The sequence below is a fragment of the Sorex fumeus genome, unplaced genomic scaffold (assembly GCF_029834395.1).
Source record: "Sorex fumeus unplaced genomic scaffold, SorFum_2.1 ptg000198l, whole genome shotgun sequence".
Lineage (NCBI taxonomy): Eukaryota > Metazoa > Chordata > Mammalia > Eulipotyphla > Soricidae > Sorex > Sorex fumeus.
This window is the reverse complement of record NW_026606255.1, coordinates 723,735-739,978: the sequence shown is the minus strand read 5'-3', so window position 1 is coordinate 739,978 and position 16,244 is coordinate 723,735. Positions and strand designations below refer to the sequence as shown.

The following is a 16,244-nucleotide window of genomic DNA, read 5'->3' as shown; positions in this document are numbered from 1 at the left end:
GATGGGAAATGAAGGATGACTCAGAGGCGGGAGGGGTGGCTGGAGTGGCAAGGACCGAGCAGGGAAGGGACGAGAGGAAGGAACGGCTCGTAGGGGAGCCGTAGGAGCTGAGCGCTGGGGACCAGGGATGGAAAGGGGCCCGGTGTGGAAGCAGCGGCCCCAGCAGGCTCGCACTCACAGGCAGAACCACACACACAAAAGTATCCTGCTGGCCTGGCCCTCACAATCAGCTCCTGCCACCTCTCTCTCTCTCTCTCTCTCTCTCTCTCTCTCTCTCTCTCTCTCTCTCTCTCTCTCTCGCGGAGGTGACAGGCACCCCCCCCTCCCGACTGCTCTCACCTACCTGGGGGCATCCCGGGGTCAGAGGGGCCTGCAGAGGCGCCCCAGGCAGGTCCAGCCACTAGACAGGTATGGGGCTGGGGACACAGCTGGGGATGTCTGCGGAGCAGCCCTGGGCTCCTGACGGGGGCTCGGAGTGAGCTCGGGCTCTGGCACCAGAATGCCTGGCTGTGTCCATTCTGCATCTCTGGGGGCAGTTTGAGCCGGGCCCTGCCACTGGCCGGCCGTGAGCTGGGAGCCCCATTCTCTGGGTGGGGGAGCCCCTGAGACCTGCAGAGTCTGCCCTCGCCAAGTGTCCTGCAGGGTGACCTGTAGGTGAGTCATCGAGTGTGGGGGATGGGCGCACAGCAGGTCACATGCGGGATGAGTCTTCCACGTCCTCCCCCTCCTCCTCTCCTTCCTCCCCATCCTCCCCTCCCTCCTCCTCCTCTCCCTCGTCCTCTTGTCCTCTTCTCTCTCTCTTCTTCCCCTCCCCTCTACCTCTCCACCTCCCCTCCTGCTCTCTCCCTCCCCCCCTCCTCACCCCACTGTGGTTTTGGAGCCTTGGGGACAGGCTTTAGAGCTGTACCGGTCTCAGGCCTCTTTATCGGTTAAGACCATGATCCAGGAAGCGGCTCTCGAGGCTCAGTACCACCCCCCTGCCCCCCAGCCCCCTCATGTTCTTTGCAGGGAGGGAGTCGGTGTCACGGTGAGGTCAGGGAGGCTGATGGGGCAGAAAAACAAAGTGTTCCGGCTGGGTAGGGAGCCAGGTGTGTGTGTGGTCCCCGGGGCCCTACGGCATGTCTGTCTCTCGGCAGGGAACCAGCCCTGAGTCTGAGTGTGTCTGCCTGCATGGTGCTGGCGTGTGCCCCTGTGCACGCGTGTGCTTCCTGGGGCAGGAGGGAAGGGAGCCGTGCCCTACCTGCCCTTCCCAAAAGCAGGGTTCCCCGGGGCCACTTGGCGAGGGTGGGAGGAGGGAGGGGTGGGGGGGGCTCTGCCCTCTCACCCCCGCGGGGACCCTCACCACTGCCCATCGCTGGACCCCAGGCTCCCCTCTGGGCTGCTCCTGGAAGTCCCACGAGGGTCCCTGCCTTCCTCTGGGATGTGAGAACAGAACGAGACTCAGGTGACCCGGGGACATTCCTGCCTTCTCCCAGTGCGTCCACACTCTTCCGCTCCTGCCCCCGGGACTGCTCGGCCTGTGTCCCCTCCTGCCCCTGGGGGTGAGGGGTGGACGCACACTTACCTGCGTGTCCCTGCAGGTGTACGTGTCGTATGACTACGGAAGGTCCTTCGGGAAGATCTCGGAGAAGCTGAACTTTGGTCCAGGCAACAGCAGCGAGGCCGTCATTGCCCAGTTCTACCACAGCCCCGCGGACAACCGGCGTGTGAGAGGGCTTGGGGGGACATGTGGGGATGGGGTGCCCGGGACCCCGGAAGCTCTGAGTCTCTTGGAGTCTGGTGGCTGAGCCCTGCAATGGGGGGCTTGGTGATGGCTCTGTTCTCTGCGGGCACGAGAGTGAGGCCGTGGGCAGCTGAAGGTCGAAGGTCGGGGCCAGAGCGCAGTGGGCAGGGCGGGTGCCTTCCTCATGGCCGGCTTGGTTTGATCCCGGCACCCCTGATGGTCCCCCAGACTTAAGTACACCTGCTGCTTTCAAATGCCCCAGGTGGCAAACTCCCTCACCCGGCCCCATGGGACCAACACAGGGTCCATCAACTCTTCCAGCAGACCCTGATCATTCAGTTTAGCAGCCAGCTGGTGCGTGTGCTGGTCTGTGTGAGCACGTGTGTGCTGGTGTGTTTGCAAGTGCATGTGCTGATGTTTGCATGTGTAGGCTGATGTGTGTGTGCATTCGTGTGTGCTGTCCTGTGTGCATGTGCTTGTGTGCTGGGCTGTGTGTGCACCCGTGTACGCTGGTGTGTGAACACAAGTGCCGGCCCACGCGCATGCGTGTGTACATGAGTGTGTGTGTGCACACGTGTGCTGGTGTGTGCATGTGCGTGTGTGGATATATGTGCGTTTGTGTATGCTGGCATGCGTGTTGTCTTGTGTGTGCACATGGGTGTGCTGGTGTGAGCATGCGTGTGTGCTGGCCTGTGTGTGGCTTGTGTGTGTGCATCACGTGTGCACAAGACGTATGCGTCCACGGAAGAAAAGCCAGACTTCAGCGGCTGCTGAGCCTCCTGGCTTGTTTTCCCAGCTGGAAACTCAGCCGAGAGGTTGGCTCTGGACTTGAGACCAGAGGGGTGGGAGTTTGAGGGCTCGTTGGGGCCCATCCTCCTGGAGGGTTTCTGGGAGCAGCAGCTTCTGAGGGGAGATCTGTGTACCCTGCTTACCCCTTATCAAGGCTCATAGCGCATAGGGCTACGATGATGCCGTGCGGCCCCTTGGGCAGCTTCTCTGACCTGGCAGCAGGGAGGGCTCTCGCCCTGCACATGGCTGACCCGGGTTTGATCTCCCGCACCCCAAAGGGCTCCCCCAAGCGTTGCCACGAGTGATCCCAGAGTACAGAGCCGGGAGTAAGTCCTGATCACTCATAGATGCCCCCCGCCCCCCCTCCATGGGGATAAAAGATCCAATAAAGTAAAAAATCAGGCTGTTTAGTGAAAAGATGAGAACTTTCATTTTTGGAGGTTCCTGGGTTAGAAGCAGACAGACCCCGGTCTTTCTTCTCCCTGTTCTGGGTTCTAACCCAAAATCTGGAAGTAAGAGTTAGGAGGCAAAATCTGGAAGTAAGAGTTGGGAGACAGTTTTGGGTGTTTGGTTTGGTTTTGGCCTGCCGGGCAGAGATTCAAAGGCTTGTTTTGCAGGCTTGGCAAGTGCCTGAGCATTGTACTATCTCTCTGGCCCGAGGGCATTTGAGCCCTAAGTGAATTTCCCACTTCTTGGCTGAGCTGAAAAATAATGCACTTGAACTGTGACATGTTACCTGGGGCTGGTGATGCAAATGAAGAGGTGGAAAGGGCTGTTTTCCTCTGCACGCAGTTGGCCTCAGGGCCCAGATTTTATTTCCCCAGACACCGCTTTCAGCCCTGAGAGGAAGGGCCTCTGGGACAGAAGCGCTTGCAAAGATTGCTGGGGAGATGGAATATTCCAGAATGCACTTGAAAGCACGCGCGCGCGCGCGCGCGCGCGCACGCGTGTGTGTGTGTGTGTGTGTGTGTGTGTGTGTGTGTGTTACTCAGTGGTACTCGGGGGCTCCCCTTGGCACAGTGCTTGGAGGACTCTCCCTGCTGGGCTCTGGGTACCCTGTGCTATTGAAACTGGGCCTATTGCCTGTGAAGCTCACTGAAGTGCCCTCAGCCCTCTGGTTCTGCAGAAGCACCGTGCAAGCACCGTGCAGGTCAGCTCTGTTGGCCCCAGGCCCTGCCGCCTTTGGGAGGGGTGTGATGTACCTACCCAGCAGCGTCCAGCCCAGAAGGAAGCACAGTGGGGTGGGGCCAGAGTGTGAAGGGGGGACCCTACTGGGGGACTGGCGTGCGGAGAGGGAGCTTCTGGGGGTCTAACTTCAGAGGTGACTTGGTAGCTTTGCGTTCCGCAGGGGCGGGGAGCATGGGGGAGGGGCCAAGGGAGAGGCCTTGAGCCCCCAGGATCTGAGAAGGCAGGAAGCCAGGATTCTAGCGAACGAGAAACCCCGGAAAGTGCTCGGCCGAAGATGAGGATGAGATGGTGAGGCCCACGTGCTATGGGGCTCCACACTCAGGCCCGCTGCTCCCTGGGGGGGCTGGATCAGCCCCAGAATCAGCTCTAGCAGTGATCAGCCACAGAGCTCTGGGTGGGGGCGGGTGGCCGCTCGGGCACATAGTGGTGCCGTGTGCACGCGCCCAGCTGCGGAGCATGACACTGGACCCCAGACGGCAGAGTGGCTGGGACCAGGCCCAGGGAACACACCGGGCATCGGACTTGCAGCCAACACTTGCCAGGCAGATGGCTCCTGGTCCCGGAGTCATCCCTCAAGTGCTTGTTCCTAGAAGTACCAGTTGGAGCCCAGTGGAAGGATAAACTAGTCTTTGGCTGTTACTGGTGTGTGTGTGTGTGTGTGTGTGTGTGTGTGTGTGTGTGGTGTATGTGTTTGTATGAGCCTCTAGGCATTGCTGGTGTGTGTGTGTGTATGTGTGTGTGTGTGGTTGTGAAATGTATGTCTTAGTATGAGCCTCTTGGCATTGCTGGGGTGTGTGTGTGTGTGTGTGTGTGTGTGGTTGTGAGATGTATGTCTTAGTATGAACCTCTTGGCATTGCTGGGGTGTGTGTGTGTGTGTGTGTGTGTGTGTGTGTGTGTGTGTATGTGTTCCTATGAGCCTCTAGGCATTGCTGGTGTGTGTGTGTGTGTGTGTGTGTGTTTGTGAGATGTATGTCTTAGTATGAGCCTCTTGGCATTGCTGGTGTGTGTGTGTCTGTGTGTATTTGTGTGTGTCTGCCCTTTCACACCCCAGAACCCTCTGTCTGTGCTTGTGGCCCCGGGGGCCGCGCCCCGGCCAGCCCTGGCTCTCAGCAGCCCCCTTCTTTCTCTCCTGCAGTACATCTTTGCCGACGCGTATGCGCAGTACCTCTGGGTGACGTTTGACTTCTGCCGCACCATCCAAGGCTTCTCCATCCCCTTCCGGGCCGCCGACCTGCTGCTACACAGCAAAGCCTCCAACCTGCTCCTGGGCTACGACAGGTCCCACCCCAACAAGCAGGCGAGTGGGAGTCCCACCCCATGTTTTCTCCTCTGCCTCCGTGGCTGAGCTGTGGGGTTGCCCCTCAAACATCGACACAGAACTGAACGGGTGTCAGGGATGGACCCAGCTGGCAAACCCTCGGGGGCACCCAGCTGGCCCAGCCGCTCTGCTCTTGGGGCTGGCCTCCTTCACGACCCGTCATTGGTGCCGGTGGGTCTGTCCACCTGGGTGTACGCTCACGAGCATGTCTCTTCCTTTTGGGCTCTTGCAGCTCTGGAAGTCGGATGACTTCGGCCAGACATGGGTCATGATCCAGGAGCACGTCAAGTCTTTCTCTTGGTGAGTTCTGCTTCTGCTGCACCCACCACCTCGTCTCCTCGCCCCACTGCTGGTGACTTCACGGGCTCCTCTCAGCCCCCACCCCACCCTTCTCTACTCTTGCCCCCAGCGCACAGTTCAGAAAACACGTTGTTTGCAATCACCTGGTGGGGGGTGTTTTTTGGAGGGCCACTCCTGGTGGTGTTCGGGGCTCTACGCTCAGGGATCACGCCTGGCGGGGCTTGAGGGACCATGTGGGATGCCGGGGATTGAACCTGGGCAGACTGCATGAAAGGCAAGTGCCCTCCCCGCTGTACTATCGCTCCGGCTCTCTTTTCTCTCTCACTTTCTGTTTGCTCTGGTGGGGATTAGTTCTCCAAAGAAGCTGTCTCTGCAGGAACGGAGAGTCTGTTAGTGCAGGAGAGGGGGACTGATCTGCCCTGGGGACATCCCTGCCCCCTGGCTCTGCTGCCCTTTCTCTGGTGCTGCCTGTCACGGTTTTTGCCTGCTGGCTGGGCTGCCTTGTCCCCGGTTTTTGTGTTAGGAAACCCAGCTGTGGTCTGGGGGATCACCTCCACCGAGTCTCACCCCGAGGTTCTTTGCCCCTGTCTGTCAACGGCTTTCCGTGCCATAAAGCCTTTGTAATAGCATCCACAGGGCCCAAGCAAGAGGGCGCCAATCAGCGTGGAACCCTGCCAGATAGACAAGACGGAAAGACAGACAGGCAAGATGCCGCCATCCAGGGCATCTTTCCTCTCTTGAGGCAGCTCAACCCAGCGCAGTCTGGGAGAACAGGATACTAGAGTGCGCCAGAGCCCCGGTCCACTCCGCCCACGGTGTTTGAAACTTGGGGAGAGAGGGAGAAGAGGCCTGGAGCTGAGTGTGGCGGAGAAGCCTGTGGAGTGTCTCGGGGGTGGGTCCGGGCTGGGGGACCTTGCATTGGAGATCCAGGGTGAGGGGCCGCTGGCCTTGCAGTTGGGCTCCTGGCCCAGGCAAGGACAGAGGGGAGCGAGCAGCCGCCCGCGTGTTTGCAGGAAAGCATTTGTGAGAGATGGAATTTGTGGGTCGGTCAGATGGATCCACGGGGGCTGGTTGGAGACGACAGCCTGGGAGAGACAGAAAGGCCAGCGCTCGGCTGCCACAGAAACGTGGCAGCACGTGGCAGGTCCTCCCCATGGACCCCTCAGACTCGAGCCGGGAACCATGCTGGGTACTGCTGGCTGCGTTTTCCTTTCCCTTCTCTTAAGCCAACCCCGTTTGCCCCAGGGTCTTTGAAAACAAGGGTCACAACATCAGACACAAACGGCGATTCTTGGTACTAGGGCCATAGTGCAGCGGGGAGGGCATTTGTCTTGCACGTGCCGATGTGGGTTAGACCCCCGGCATCCCTTCCTGAGCACTGCCAGGAGTGCTGCCTGAGCGCAGAGCCAGGAGCAACCCCTGAGCATCGCCGGGTGTGACCCACAAAGCCCGGGGACAGGTGGGAAAACCTGAGGGTGTTATTGGAGGTTTTGTTCCCATTGGGTGGCCGCGTGAGCGGGACTCCGTGTCCCCAGTGGGGAATTGTGGGAATAATATCTGCTGTCCCCGCCCCCCGCAGGGGCATTGATCCCTATGACAAGCCCAACACCATCTACATTGAACGGCATGAGCCCTCGGGCTACTCCACCGTGTTCCGGAGCTCCGACTTCTTCCAGTCCCGCGAGAACCTGGAGGTGGTCCTGGAGGAAGTGAGAGACTTCCAGATCCGTGACAAGTACCTGTTCGCCACCACAGCCGTGGTGAGTCGCAGGCGCTAAGAGGGCTTACCCGGCTCAAGTGCTGCGATCCAGCAGTGAGATCCGCCGTCTCTCGGGGAGCACACAACACCCCCCAGTTGTACAAGACCACAATTGCCCCTCTTGCTCTCCAGCGCCCCCTGGGGGTGGTGTTGCCACTGGGAAACCAGTCTGTGTCATTTCCACCAGCCTTGGGTTCGGGTACAGTTAACGTTTGTCGAGAAGTGATGTCTCACCATGGTTCTATTTTTTTTTTTTTTTGGTTTCGGATGGCCACACTCAGCAATGCTCAGAGCTCCTGGCTCTGTGCTCAGGGATCACTCCTGGTCGCCTCCGGGGACCCTATGGGATGCTGGGGATCAAACCAGGGTCTGTTCACTTTTCTGGGCCAGTTTTAGCTGGACTGTCTTTTCATGTTTAATACATGGCCAGGCCTCTCTCTAATGTTAGGGCTTGTCTTTTTGCTTCCTGGATGGTGTCCGGTTCAACCCAGAAGCCTTAACATTTTGATCAAGTCCAATTTATCTCATTTTCCCCTTCGTTAGTGATGCCAAGAAGCCAGAGAGATTTACTCCTGAGCTCTGAGAATCAGGCTCACGGCTTCATTTGCGATTATGGTTGGACTCTGCTGTGAGGCAGACATCTGGCTTCATTCCTTCACTCACAGTTACTCGGTGGTGTAGGGAGCACTTGTTGAAAAGACTTTGTTCCTTGTGAACCCCTGACACCTTGTGAATATCAACTTGCCGTAAATATAAGGGACTTCACCGGGTACTTTCATAGGACCCTCAGCGATTTCAGCTGAGGTTTCCTCTCTGTAAGATGCAGTGTGATGTGCGCTGCATCTCGGGCTCCAGGCTCTACCAATATTATTGTTAATATTGCTATAATTTTTTTGGGGGGTTAGGCCACTCCTGGGGATGCTCAGGGGTGACTCCTTGCTCCACACTCAGGCATCACTCCAAGTGGTGCTTGGGGCACTGTATAGGTTGCCGGGGATAGAACCTGGGTGGGCCTCGTGCAAGGCAAATGCCTTACCTACCGTCCTATCACTCTAACCCATGACTGGTTTTTTGGCGATGCTGGGGAATCCAGGGCCTCTCAGATGCAAGGCAAAATCTCTACCCCTGAATTACACCATACACCGGGGCCCCAGAAAAATATATTCTCTCTATATTTTGCTTTTGGACCACACACAGCAGTGCTCAAGGATCTCCCGGCAGGGCTCAGGGACCCTATGGGGTACCTGGGGATTGAACCCAGCTTGAGTTCATCCAAGGCAAGCACCATGACCCCTGTACTATCTCTCCGGCCCCAGAAAACATATTGTTGCAAAAGACCTACATAAGCAGTATATCGTGTAGAAAAGAGAATGGATAAAAATATCACCAACTATCAGTGCAAATTTGACGATCCCTGTAACCCCAAGATATTTTGTTTGCACGGGTGTGTGGGGGTCTCTGGCTTCCATCTCCCCCGGACCCAGCGCTCTGGCCTCACCCCTTACTGCTCGTCTCCTGCCGGTGTCCTGCCTCCTCCCTTCCCTCCCCGGCCCGGCCTTTCCCATCAGACCTAGTCCGTCTCCGCTGACATAGCGTGACGCCCACTGAAGGCTTCAGGGTCTTGCAGGCCCTACCCCGGAGAAGCCAGTGAAGGCGGACGCCGCGTGCGGGGGCCTTTGCCACACCCTCTCCTTCCTGGGGCCTCTGAGGCTGTGGCCGCCCTGCTGCCCGCGGGCTTGTGTTGGGTGGCATCAACTGGGCACTGCTGTTGACTTCTCTCCCCTCTCAGCAGAACCTTCTGGGCAGCGAGCAGCAGTCTTCTGTCCAGCTCTGGGTCTCCTTTGGCCGGAAGCCCATGCGGGCGGCCCAGTTTGTCACCAGACATCCTATTACTGTGAGTGCCGGGGTCGGGGACTGGTGTCTGGAGGGCCCCTCTGTGCTCCGTCCGGGTTCACCTCCCGTCCTCACTGCTGGGCGCAGAACTGCCCGGGAGCATCCCTGGGCTCCCTGTGGAAGGGCTGGACAGAGAGACTGGCCAGGGTGCCTGTAGTAAGGAGCAGGAGGTGAGGGGCCCCAGCGCCGGCTCAAGGGTCCCAGGAGGCTGCAGGTGCTACGATGTCTCACCGTCTAGAAACAGGCAGGAGGGAGAGCCTGGGCGGGTGGACAGGCAGGCCGGGGCAGGCGGTCCCGACCTGTGACCAGGTCACTGACCGTGGCATTGAAGACACAGCTGCATCCTCCAGGAGGGATGTGGTGGAGGGCGGGTGTGAGCCTGGCATGGCAGCTGGTGGCCACCAGGGGGCGCTGCCTGCCCCGTGCCCCTGTGTGCTTTCCTCTCTCTGGGCTTGGATGGGTTGGGGGGTTGGGGGGGTGGGAGGCAGTGCTGGGAGGGAAGGAGATCAGCATTAGGGTCCGTAGCACTAGAACACTAGGCATGTTCCCCCTCACCCACTGTGGGGCAGCCTCGGAGGGGGGCTGAGGGATGCTGGGGGTTCCCGTGGGTCCTGACGGGGCGGCCGTCGCCCGGCCTCTGGGGCCCGCAGGAGTATTACATCGCCGACGCATCGGAGGACCAAGTGTTCGTGTGCGTCAGCCACAGCAACAACCGCACCAACCTGTACATCTCCGAGGCCGAGGGGCTGCGCTTCTCCCTGTCCCTGGAGAACGTGCTCTACTACAGCCCCGGCGGGGCAGGGAGCGACACCCTGGTCAGGTAGGGGGCCCCCGCCACCCCCTGCTTCTTGCCCTCTGCTCCCAGGGGGGACCACCCGGAGGGAGGAGACTGGGGAAGGAGACGGGAAGAGAGGGGCCCAGAGGGGAGCAAGCTGTGACCAGAAGGGCCGGCCAGGGGTCCATGGGGGAGACCGGGGTGGGCTGGGGCCAGGCCCAGGGTGACCGGAAGGCCGGCCAGGGGGCCATGGGGGAGGCCGGGGTGGGCTGGGGCCAGACCCAGGGTGACCAGAAGGGCTGGCCAGGGGGCCACAGGGGGAGGCCGGGGTGTGCTGGGGCCAGGCCCAGGATGACCGGAAGGGCTGGCCAGGGGCCATGGGGGTGGCTGGGGTGGGCTGGGGCCAGGCCCAGGGTGACCGGAAAGGCTGGCCAGGGGGCCACGGGGGGAGGCCGGGGTGGGCTGGGGCCAGGCCCAGGATGACCGGAAGGATGGCCAGGGGCCATGGGGGTGGCTGGGGTGGGCTGGGGCCAGGCCCAGGCCAGGCTCGCGGGAAGCTTGGGAATCAGCAGCTCCAGCCTGAGGAGAATAACGGGGGTGAAACGGGGTTGTTGGCTGGAGGGAGAGGCGAGCCTTGCACGCAGCCCACGGGGCTTCCATCTCCGGCACCACCTATGGACGGGCCTGACCCCTGAGCACTGTGCCAGGAGCCAGCCCCGAGCACTGCTGGGAGTAGCCTCAACCGACTGACTCCAACCAAGAAAAAAAAAAGTCGCATTTTCTGGTACACAGAAAACCCGCCCACCTCAGCTCAGGGTCTGTTCGCGCCCCCGAACCTCAGGTACTTCGCCAACGAGCCGTTTGCCGACTTCCACCGGGTGGAGGGGCTGCAGGGGGTCTACATCGCCACCCTCATCAACGGCTCCATGAACGAGGAGAACATGAGGTCCGTCATCACCTTCGACAAAGGGGGCACCTGGGAGTTCCTGCGGGCTCCGGCCTTCACGGGCTACGGGGAGAAGATCGACTGTGAGGTACGGCTGCCGCGGCCATGCTGGGCCGGCCCGGGGGGGCCGTGGACGGTGGGCAGCGTTGTTCCCTCCCCGCTCTCAGGGCCGCAGGCTCGGTTCCAGAACGGCGGCAGTGTGGACTGAGGGAGGGAGGGGGTTGAGTGACTGGGGGTCTTGTCCCTCCCTCCGGGACTCCCGAGACCTGGAACAGGCGTCTCTGTGCGTCCCTGTTTTCACCAGCAAAGCTGTCTGCCTCCTGATTCTTTTTTCTTTTTTTCTTTTTGGGTCACACCAGGCGATGCACAGGGGTCACTCCTGGCTCATGCACTCAGGAATTACTCCTGGAGATGCTCAGGGGACCATATGGGATGCGGGGAATCAAACCCGGGTCGGCCACGTGCAAGGCAAACGCCCTACCCGCTGTGCTATTGCTCCATCCCCTGCCTCCTGATTCTTGATTTCCTTCTCACCAGATTCTGTGACTCCCCTTGGGGTCTTTCCAAACAGGCCCAAGAGGTCCATTTGTTTCTCGTCGGCTCCGAGAAGCCCCAGGAAAGCCCCCTACCCATGGTGTCCCTGGAGGTGACGCAGGATTATGACTGTTTTATTTCTCCTTTGTTGTTGTTTTTTTTTTTTCTTTTTGGGTCTCACCCTGCAATGCTCAGGCGTTACTCCTGGCTCTGCACTCAGGAATTACTCCCGGTGGTGCTTGGGGGACACTCAGGGGATGCTGGGGATCAAACCCGGGTCACCTGCGTGCAAGGCAGACGCCCTCCCCACTGTACTATCGCTCCGGCCCCATCACTGCTTTATTTCTGTGCAGTTATTTCTGGGGGGATCACCTCAGGAGGGGATTGCCTCTGGTCTCCCTTCCACGAGAGGCTCTGGGAGCTGGTGCTCTTGGGGCTGGAACTGGTTCCTGGAGGCTGCGGTCCCCACCAGGGCGCCTCACCACTGTGGCCTCACCCCACCTTGGGGGGCATCCCATGTGCTGAACTGCCCGGGTCTTTGTCCGCAGCTCGCCCAAGGCTGCTCCCTGCACCTGGCCCAGCGTCTCAGCCAGCTGCTGAACCTGCAGCTCCGCAGGATGCCCATCCTGTCCAAGGAGTCCGCGCCCGGCCTCATCATCGCCACCGGTCAGTCCCGGGCTCATGCGCCACCCCCAGTCTCTGGCTGGCGGTGACTTGAGGTCACAGCGCAACGCTGTTCTCCCGCCGTGTCTTAGGTTCAGTGGGGAAGAGCCTGGCCAGCAAGACCAACGTGTACATCTCCAGCAGCGCCGGTGCCCGGTGGCAAGAGGTGAGGACCCGCCAGTGGCCACGGGGCGAGAGGTGCCCAGCGCCACGCCAGACAGCCGGCCATCCTGGCCGTTTCATAGCTTGTCACGTGGGCTCCTGGTGTTGCCCCGAGTGCCACTCTGAACCAAATGCAGATGTTTGTTCTTCCTTTGCTTCTCTTTTTATTTTTGCTTTTTGGGTCACACCCGGTGATGCACAGGGGTTACTCCTGGCTCTGCACTCAGGAGTCACTCCTGGTGGTGCTTGGGGGACCATATGGGATGCTGGGAATCGAACCCGGGTCGGCCGCGTGCAAGGCAAACGCCCTCCCCACTGTGCTATCGCTCCAGCCTCCCTTCCTTTGCTTCTGTCTGTGTGGCTTGGTGCCACTCCTGGCATATCTGGGCGGGGGGCACAGTGCATGAGTGTTGTCTTCCTGGGGGTCCCTCTCGAAGAGCAACTGTTCTGAGTTGGGGGCGCATCTGTGTTTTCCCTGTTGCTCTGTGCTGTGTCCTGGGAAAAGCGCGTCCCTCCCCCGGTCACAGACACCACCCCCTGGGCCTCCTCTGACGCCCTCTATACTTTGGGCCCGTGTTTAGATTTAGGGTCTGCTCTGAGCCCCCTTTTTCTGTCGCTGTCAGGGTCAGGCTGACACTCCTGCATCTCACAGGGCCACACATGCAATTGTGTTGGGTAGGGCCAGAAGCCGCCTCCGGCCACTGCAGCCGGGTTCCCCGGGGGTCCCGGCAGTGCCTGGGATTGAACTCGGGGTCCGGCAGCTCTCTGCATGGGCTTTATCCACTTGCCCTGTTCCTAAGTGCCTTAGCCCCTGGAGACCACGTCCCTGGCCCCTGAATTGTGTCTTTCAAGACATTTGTCTGTTCATCTGAGTTACTGGCTGTGTTGGTCTAAGTTGGTGGGAGGCGTTTTCTTGCTGCTTTCTAAGTGACAGGAGGATCCACGGTGGGAACCCGTTTCCGAGCTCTCTGACCCTCAGTGTTTAATTTTCTTTCCATTGTTGTGGGCTTGTTAGTGGCTGGACAATGGGATGGATCTTTTCAAAGAACTTGCCTTTGGCTCTGATTTTCCCCCGTTGCCTTGTTTTCCGTTGTGTTGATTTCTGCTCTTCGGCATCGGAATTGCCGTGGGAATTTAGTCTCTAGCGCCTCACGCTCGCGGCTTTAGCTCCTTTTCAAGGAAAACGTGGAAAGCTTATGCTTTCCTCAGAATGCTGCTTTAACTTAGATGTTGTTTATTCTTGTTGTCGTGCTGTTCAGAATATTTAGAAACGCCCCCTTTGAAAATCGAGATGCCGTTTGCCCCTCCTGGAAAGCGTGCGGGCTGGTTGTTTCAGTCTCTTATAGGAGATTCCCGTGCAGCAGCCCCGTCTTATTCCGGAACCTTCTTTTCACCTCAGAATGTCCCTTTGGGATTCGCTTTTATCAGGGTTGATGTTCCCCCCTCTTCCTTGAGCAGGTCCAGCTCCCTGAGCTCTGGGGCTGCCCAAGCCCTGGTCGCAGCTGCCCGGTTCCCTGCCCCTCTGACAACTGCCTGGGTGCTCTGGCTTCCTGGCACGTTGGGTGGCTGAGCTTGGTGCAGGGCCTCGTCACCGAGAGCAGCAGGGCGGGGGATGTGGGGGCTGACTGCTGGGCCACAGCTGGGCCCTGGGTGCTGTGGGCCAGGGGAAGAGGGGAGGTGTGTGTTCTGGATGGAGATGCTGTAGTCCAGTGGCTGGCGCTGCTGCTTCTGCTGCAGGGAGTTGGGGGGGGTAGGGGATGGGAGGGGACAGGGTTCCATCCCTGTCACTCTGTGTGTATGTGTGTGTGTGTTACATGGTTCTTTCCCTGTCACTGTGTGTGTGTTATGTTTCCTTCCCTGTCACTGGGTATGTGTTACACAGTTCCTTTCCTATCACTATGTGTGTGTGTTGGGGGGTACATGGTTCCTTTCCTGTTGTGTGTGTTTATATGAATGTGTATGTGTGTTACACAGTTCCTTCTCTGTCACTGTGTGTGTGTGTGGAGGGGGTACACAATTTCTTACCTGTCACTGTGTGTGTGTGTGTGTGTGTGTGGAGTACATGATTCCTTCCCTCTCACTGTGTGTGTGTCTGTGTGTGTGTGTGTGTGTGTACATGGTTTCTTCCCTGTCACTGTATATGTGGTACACAATTCCTTCCCTGTCACTGTATGTGTGGGGGGGAGGTACATGGTTCCTTCCCTATCACTGTGTGTGTGGGGGGGGGTCACGGTTCCTTTCTTGTCACTACGTGTGTATGTGTGTGTGTGTGAAGTACATGTTCCTTCCCTGTCACTATGTGTGTGTGTGTGTGTGGTACACAGTTTCTTCCCTGTCATTGTGTGTGGGGGGGACTACACAGTTCCTTCCCTGTCACTATGTGTGTGTGTGTATGTGTGTGTGTGGTACACAGTTTCTTCCCTGTCACTGTGTGTGTGGGGGGGAGTACACAGTTCCTTCCCTGTCACTATGTGTGTGTGTGTGGGGGGGGGGACAAGTTCCTTCCCTGTCACTATATGTGTGTGTATGGCAGGGTACATGGTTCCTTCTCTGTCACTGTGTGTGGGGGGGGGTAGAGGGGGGTACACGGTTCCTTCCCTGTCACTGTCTTTATGTGTGGGGAGGTGTGGTACATGGTTCCTTCCATGTCACCATGTGTGGTGTGTGTGTGTGTGGGGGGGGCGCACAGTTGCTGTCCTGGCAGTAGCTTCATCCCTGCCTCCTCCTTCCCAGGCACTCCCTGGGCCCCACTACTACACTTGGGGCGACCACGGCGGCATCATCATGGCCATTGCGCAGGGCACAGAGACCAACGAGCTGAAGTAAGTGTCAGTGACGCCTGCACTGTGGGCTGCCGGTCGGGGATCTGAAGTGCGTGTCCTCACTCAGCACGGTTGGTGACCTGGAGAAGTCACTGCCAGGGCTTTGCCCATGCAGCGGGCATCAGGCCCTGCAGGTGAAGTCGAGGCGTTGCTGTGAGGAGCGGCTCAGCCGCAGGGCCTGAGCAGTGGGGGTGGGGGTGGAGGAGGGGCGGCCGCCGTCTCCCAAGGCCAGAACTGGATTGACGCTTTAAGGAGCTCCAGTTTGGGTTGGCGGGACTGGGGCGGGGGGCGGGTTACAGCAGGAGGGTCGCTTGCCCTGACACCCCAGATGGGACCTTGAGCCCTGCCAGGAGTGATCCCTGAGTGCAGGAGTAAGTCCTGAGCCCCACCAGCCCCACACCACCACCACCACCACCACCACCGGCTGTGTTCTGGTTGTTGGATGGGAGGGAACAGGGTCCTTGGGATAGGCTGCCTGAGGAGCCTGACAGGTCCGGGCTGCACGCCCCTCTCTGGAGGCTTGAGCCAATGGCAGCTGCCTGTGTGGTGCCGCTCACGTCAGCATGCCCAGTTGGCGCCTGGCCATGCCGAGCAGGACTCCGGTCCTCTGAGGCCATCTGTTGGTGCCCGCGCTGCCCGGGACACAGCCGCAAACAGGAGCGAGACGTGCAGGGTAGAACCAGCCTCGCCCAGACCACCGCCCCTCTCCTGCATGCCTCCGCCTGGGTGCGCCCTTGGGGGCCTCTGCATGGGAATCCCAGTCATGTCAAGATCACACCAGCCTCCCAGGCAGCTGTCTGTCACCGTGCCTGTCCAGGCTTGCTCCCACCTGTGTGGTCAGCGCCTGGCATGCCCACGGCTGGCAGCCCACAGGGCCGGGTGGTTTGTCCCCTCCCTGGGCTGTGCTCAGAGCTGCCACCGTCTCCTCTCCCACAAGGAGGGGAGCAGACTGGTGTGCACGTGGTTCCTTTTCAGGCCCTTTCTACGTGTGCACACACACATACATGCATGTACACACAGGCACACACTCATGCACACTCGTGTACACGTGAGTGTGCATGTGTGTACTATGTGCATGCATGCACATCACGCACGCACTCATACATGTACACATGTATGTGCACATACACACACGTGAACGCTTGCATATATCTGCGTGTGTGTACATGCGCACATCCCTGCGCACATGCACACACAGACACTTGCATGCACTCACATATACACACGCACATTTGCATGCACACTTGTGCTTGCACATGCAGACACATCACATACCCTCATGCATGTCTATGCACACACGTACACATTGTGCACACACTCACACGTACACACACGCACACGTACACAAAAACATAAGCACACGCACACATG

At 59.3% G+C, this 16,244-nt stretch overlaps 1 protein-coding gene across 1 annotated transcript in view; it reads left to right on the top strand.

Annotated features, from left to right (window-relative positions):
- The window catches only part of SORL1 (sortilin related receptor 1), a 74,737-nt gene that overhangs the window by 18,224 nt on the left and 40,269 nt on the right, over positions 1–16,244 (top strand). The window contains exons 4-13 of the mRNA XM_056108188.1: positions 1,581–1,706; positions 4,837–4,998; positions 5,252–5,319; positions 6,899–7,079; positions 8,871–8,972; positions 9,622–9,791; positions 10,588–10,780; positions 11,775–11,892; positions 11,982–12,055; positions 14,785–14,873. Coding sequence (XP_055964163.1) covers positions 1,581–1,706; positions 4,837–4,998; positions 5,252–5,319; positions 6,899–7,079; positions 8,871–8,972; positions 9,622–9,791; positions 10,588–10,780; positions 11,775–11,892; positions 11,982–12,055; positions 14,785–14,873 — 1,283 coding nt within the window. The remainder of the gene's footprint in view (positions 1–1,580; positions 1,707–4,836; positions 4,999–5,251; positions 5,320–6,898; positions 7,080–8,870; positions 8,973–9,621; positions 9,792–10,587; positions 10,781–11,774; positions 11,893–11,981; positions 12,056–14,784; positions 14,874–16,244) is intronic.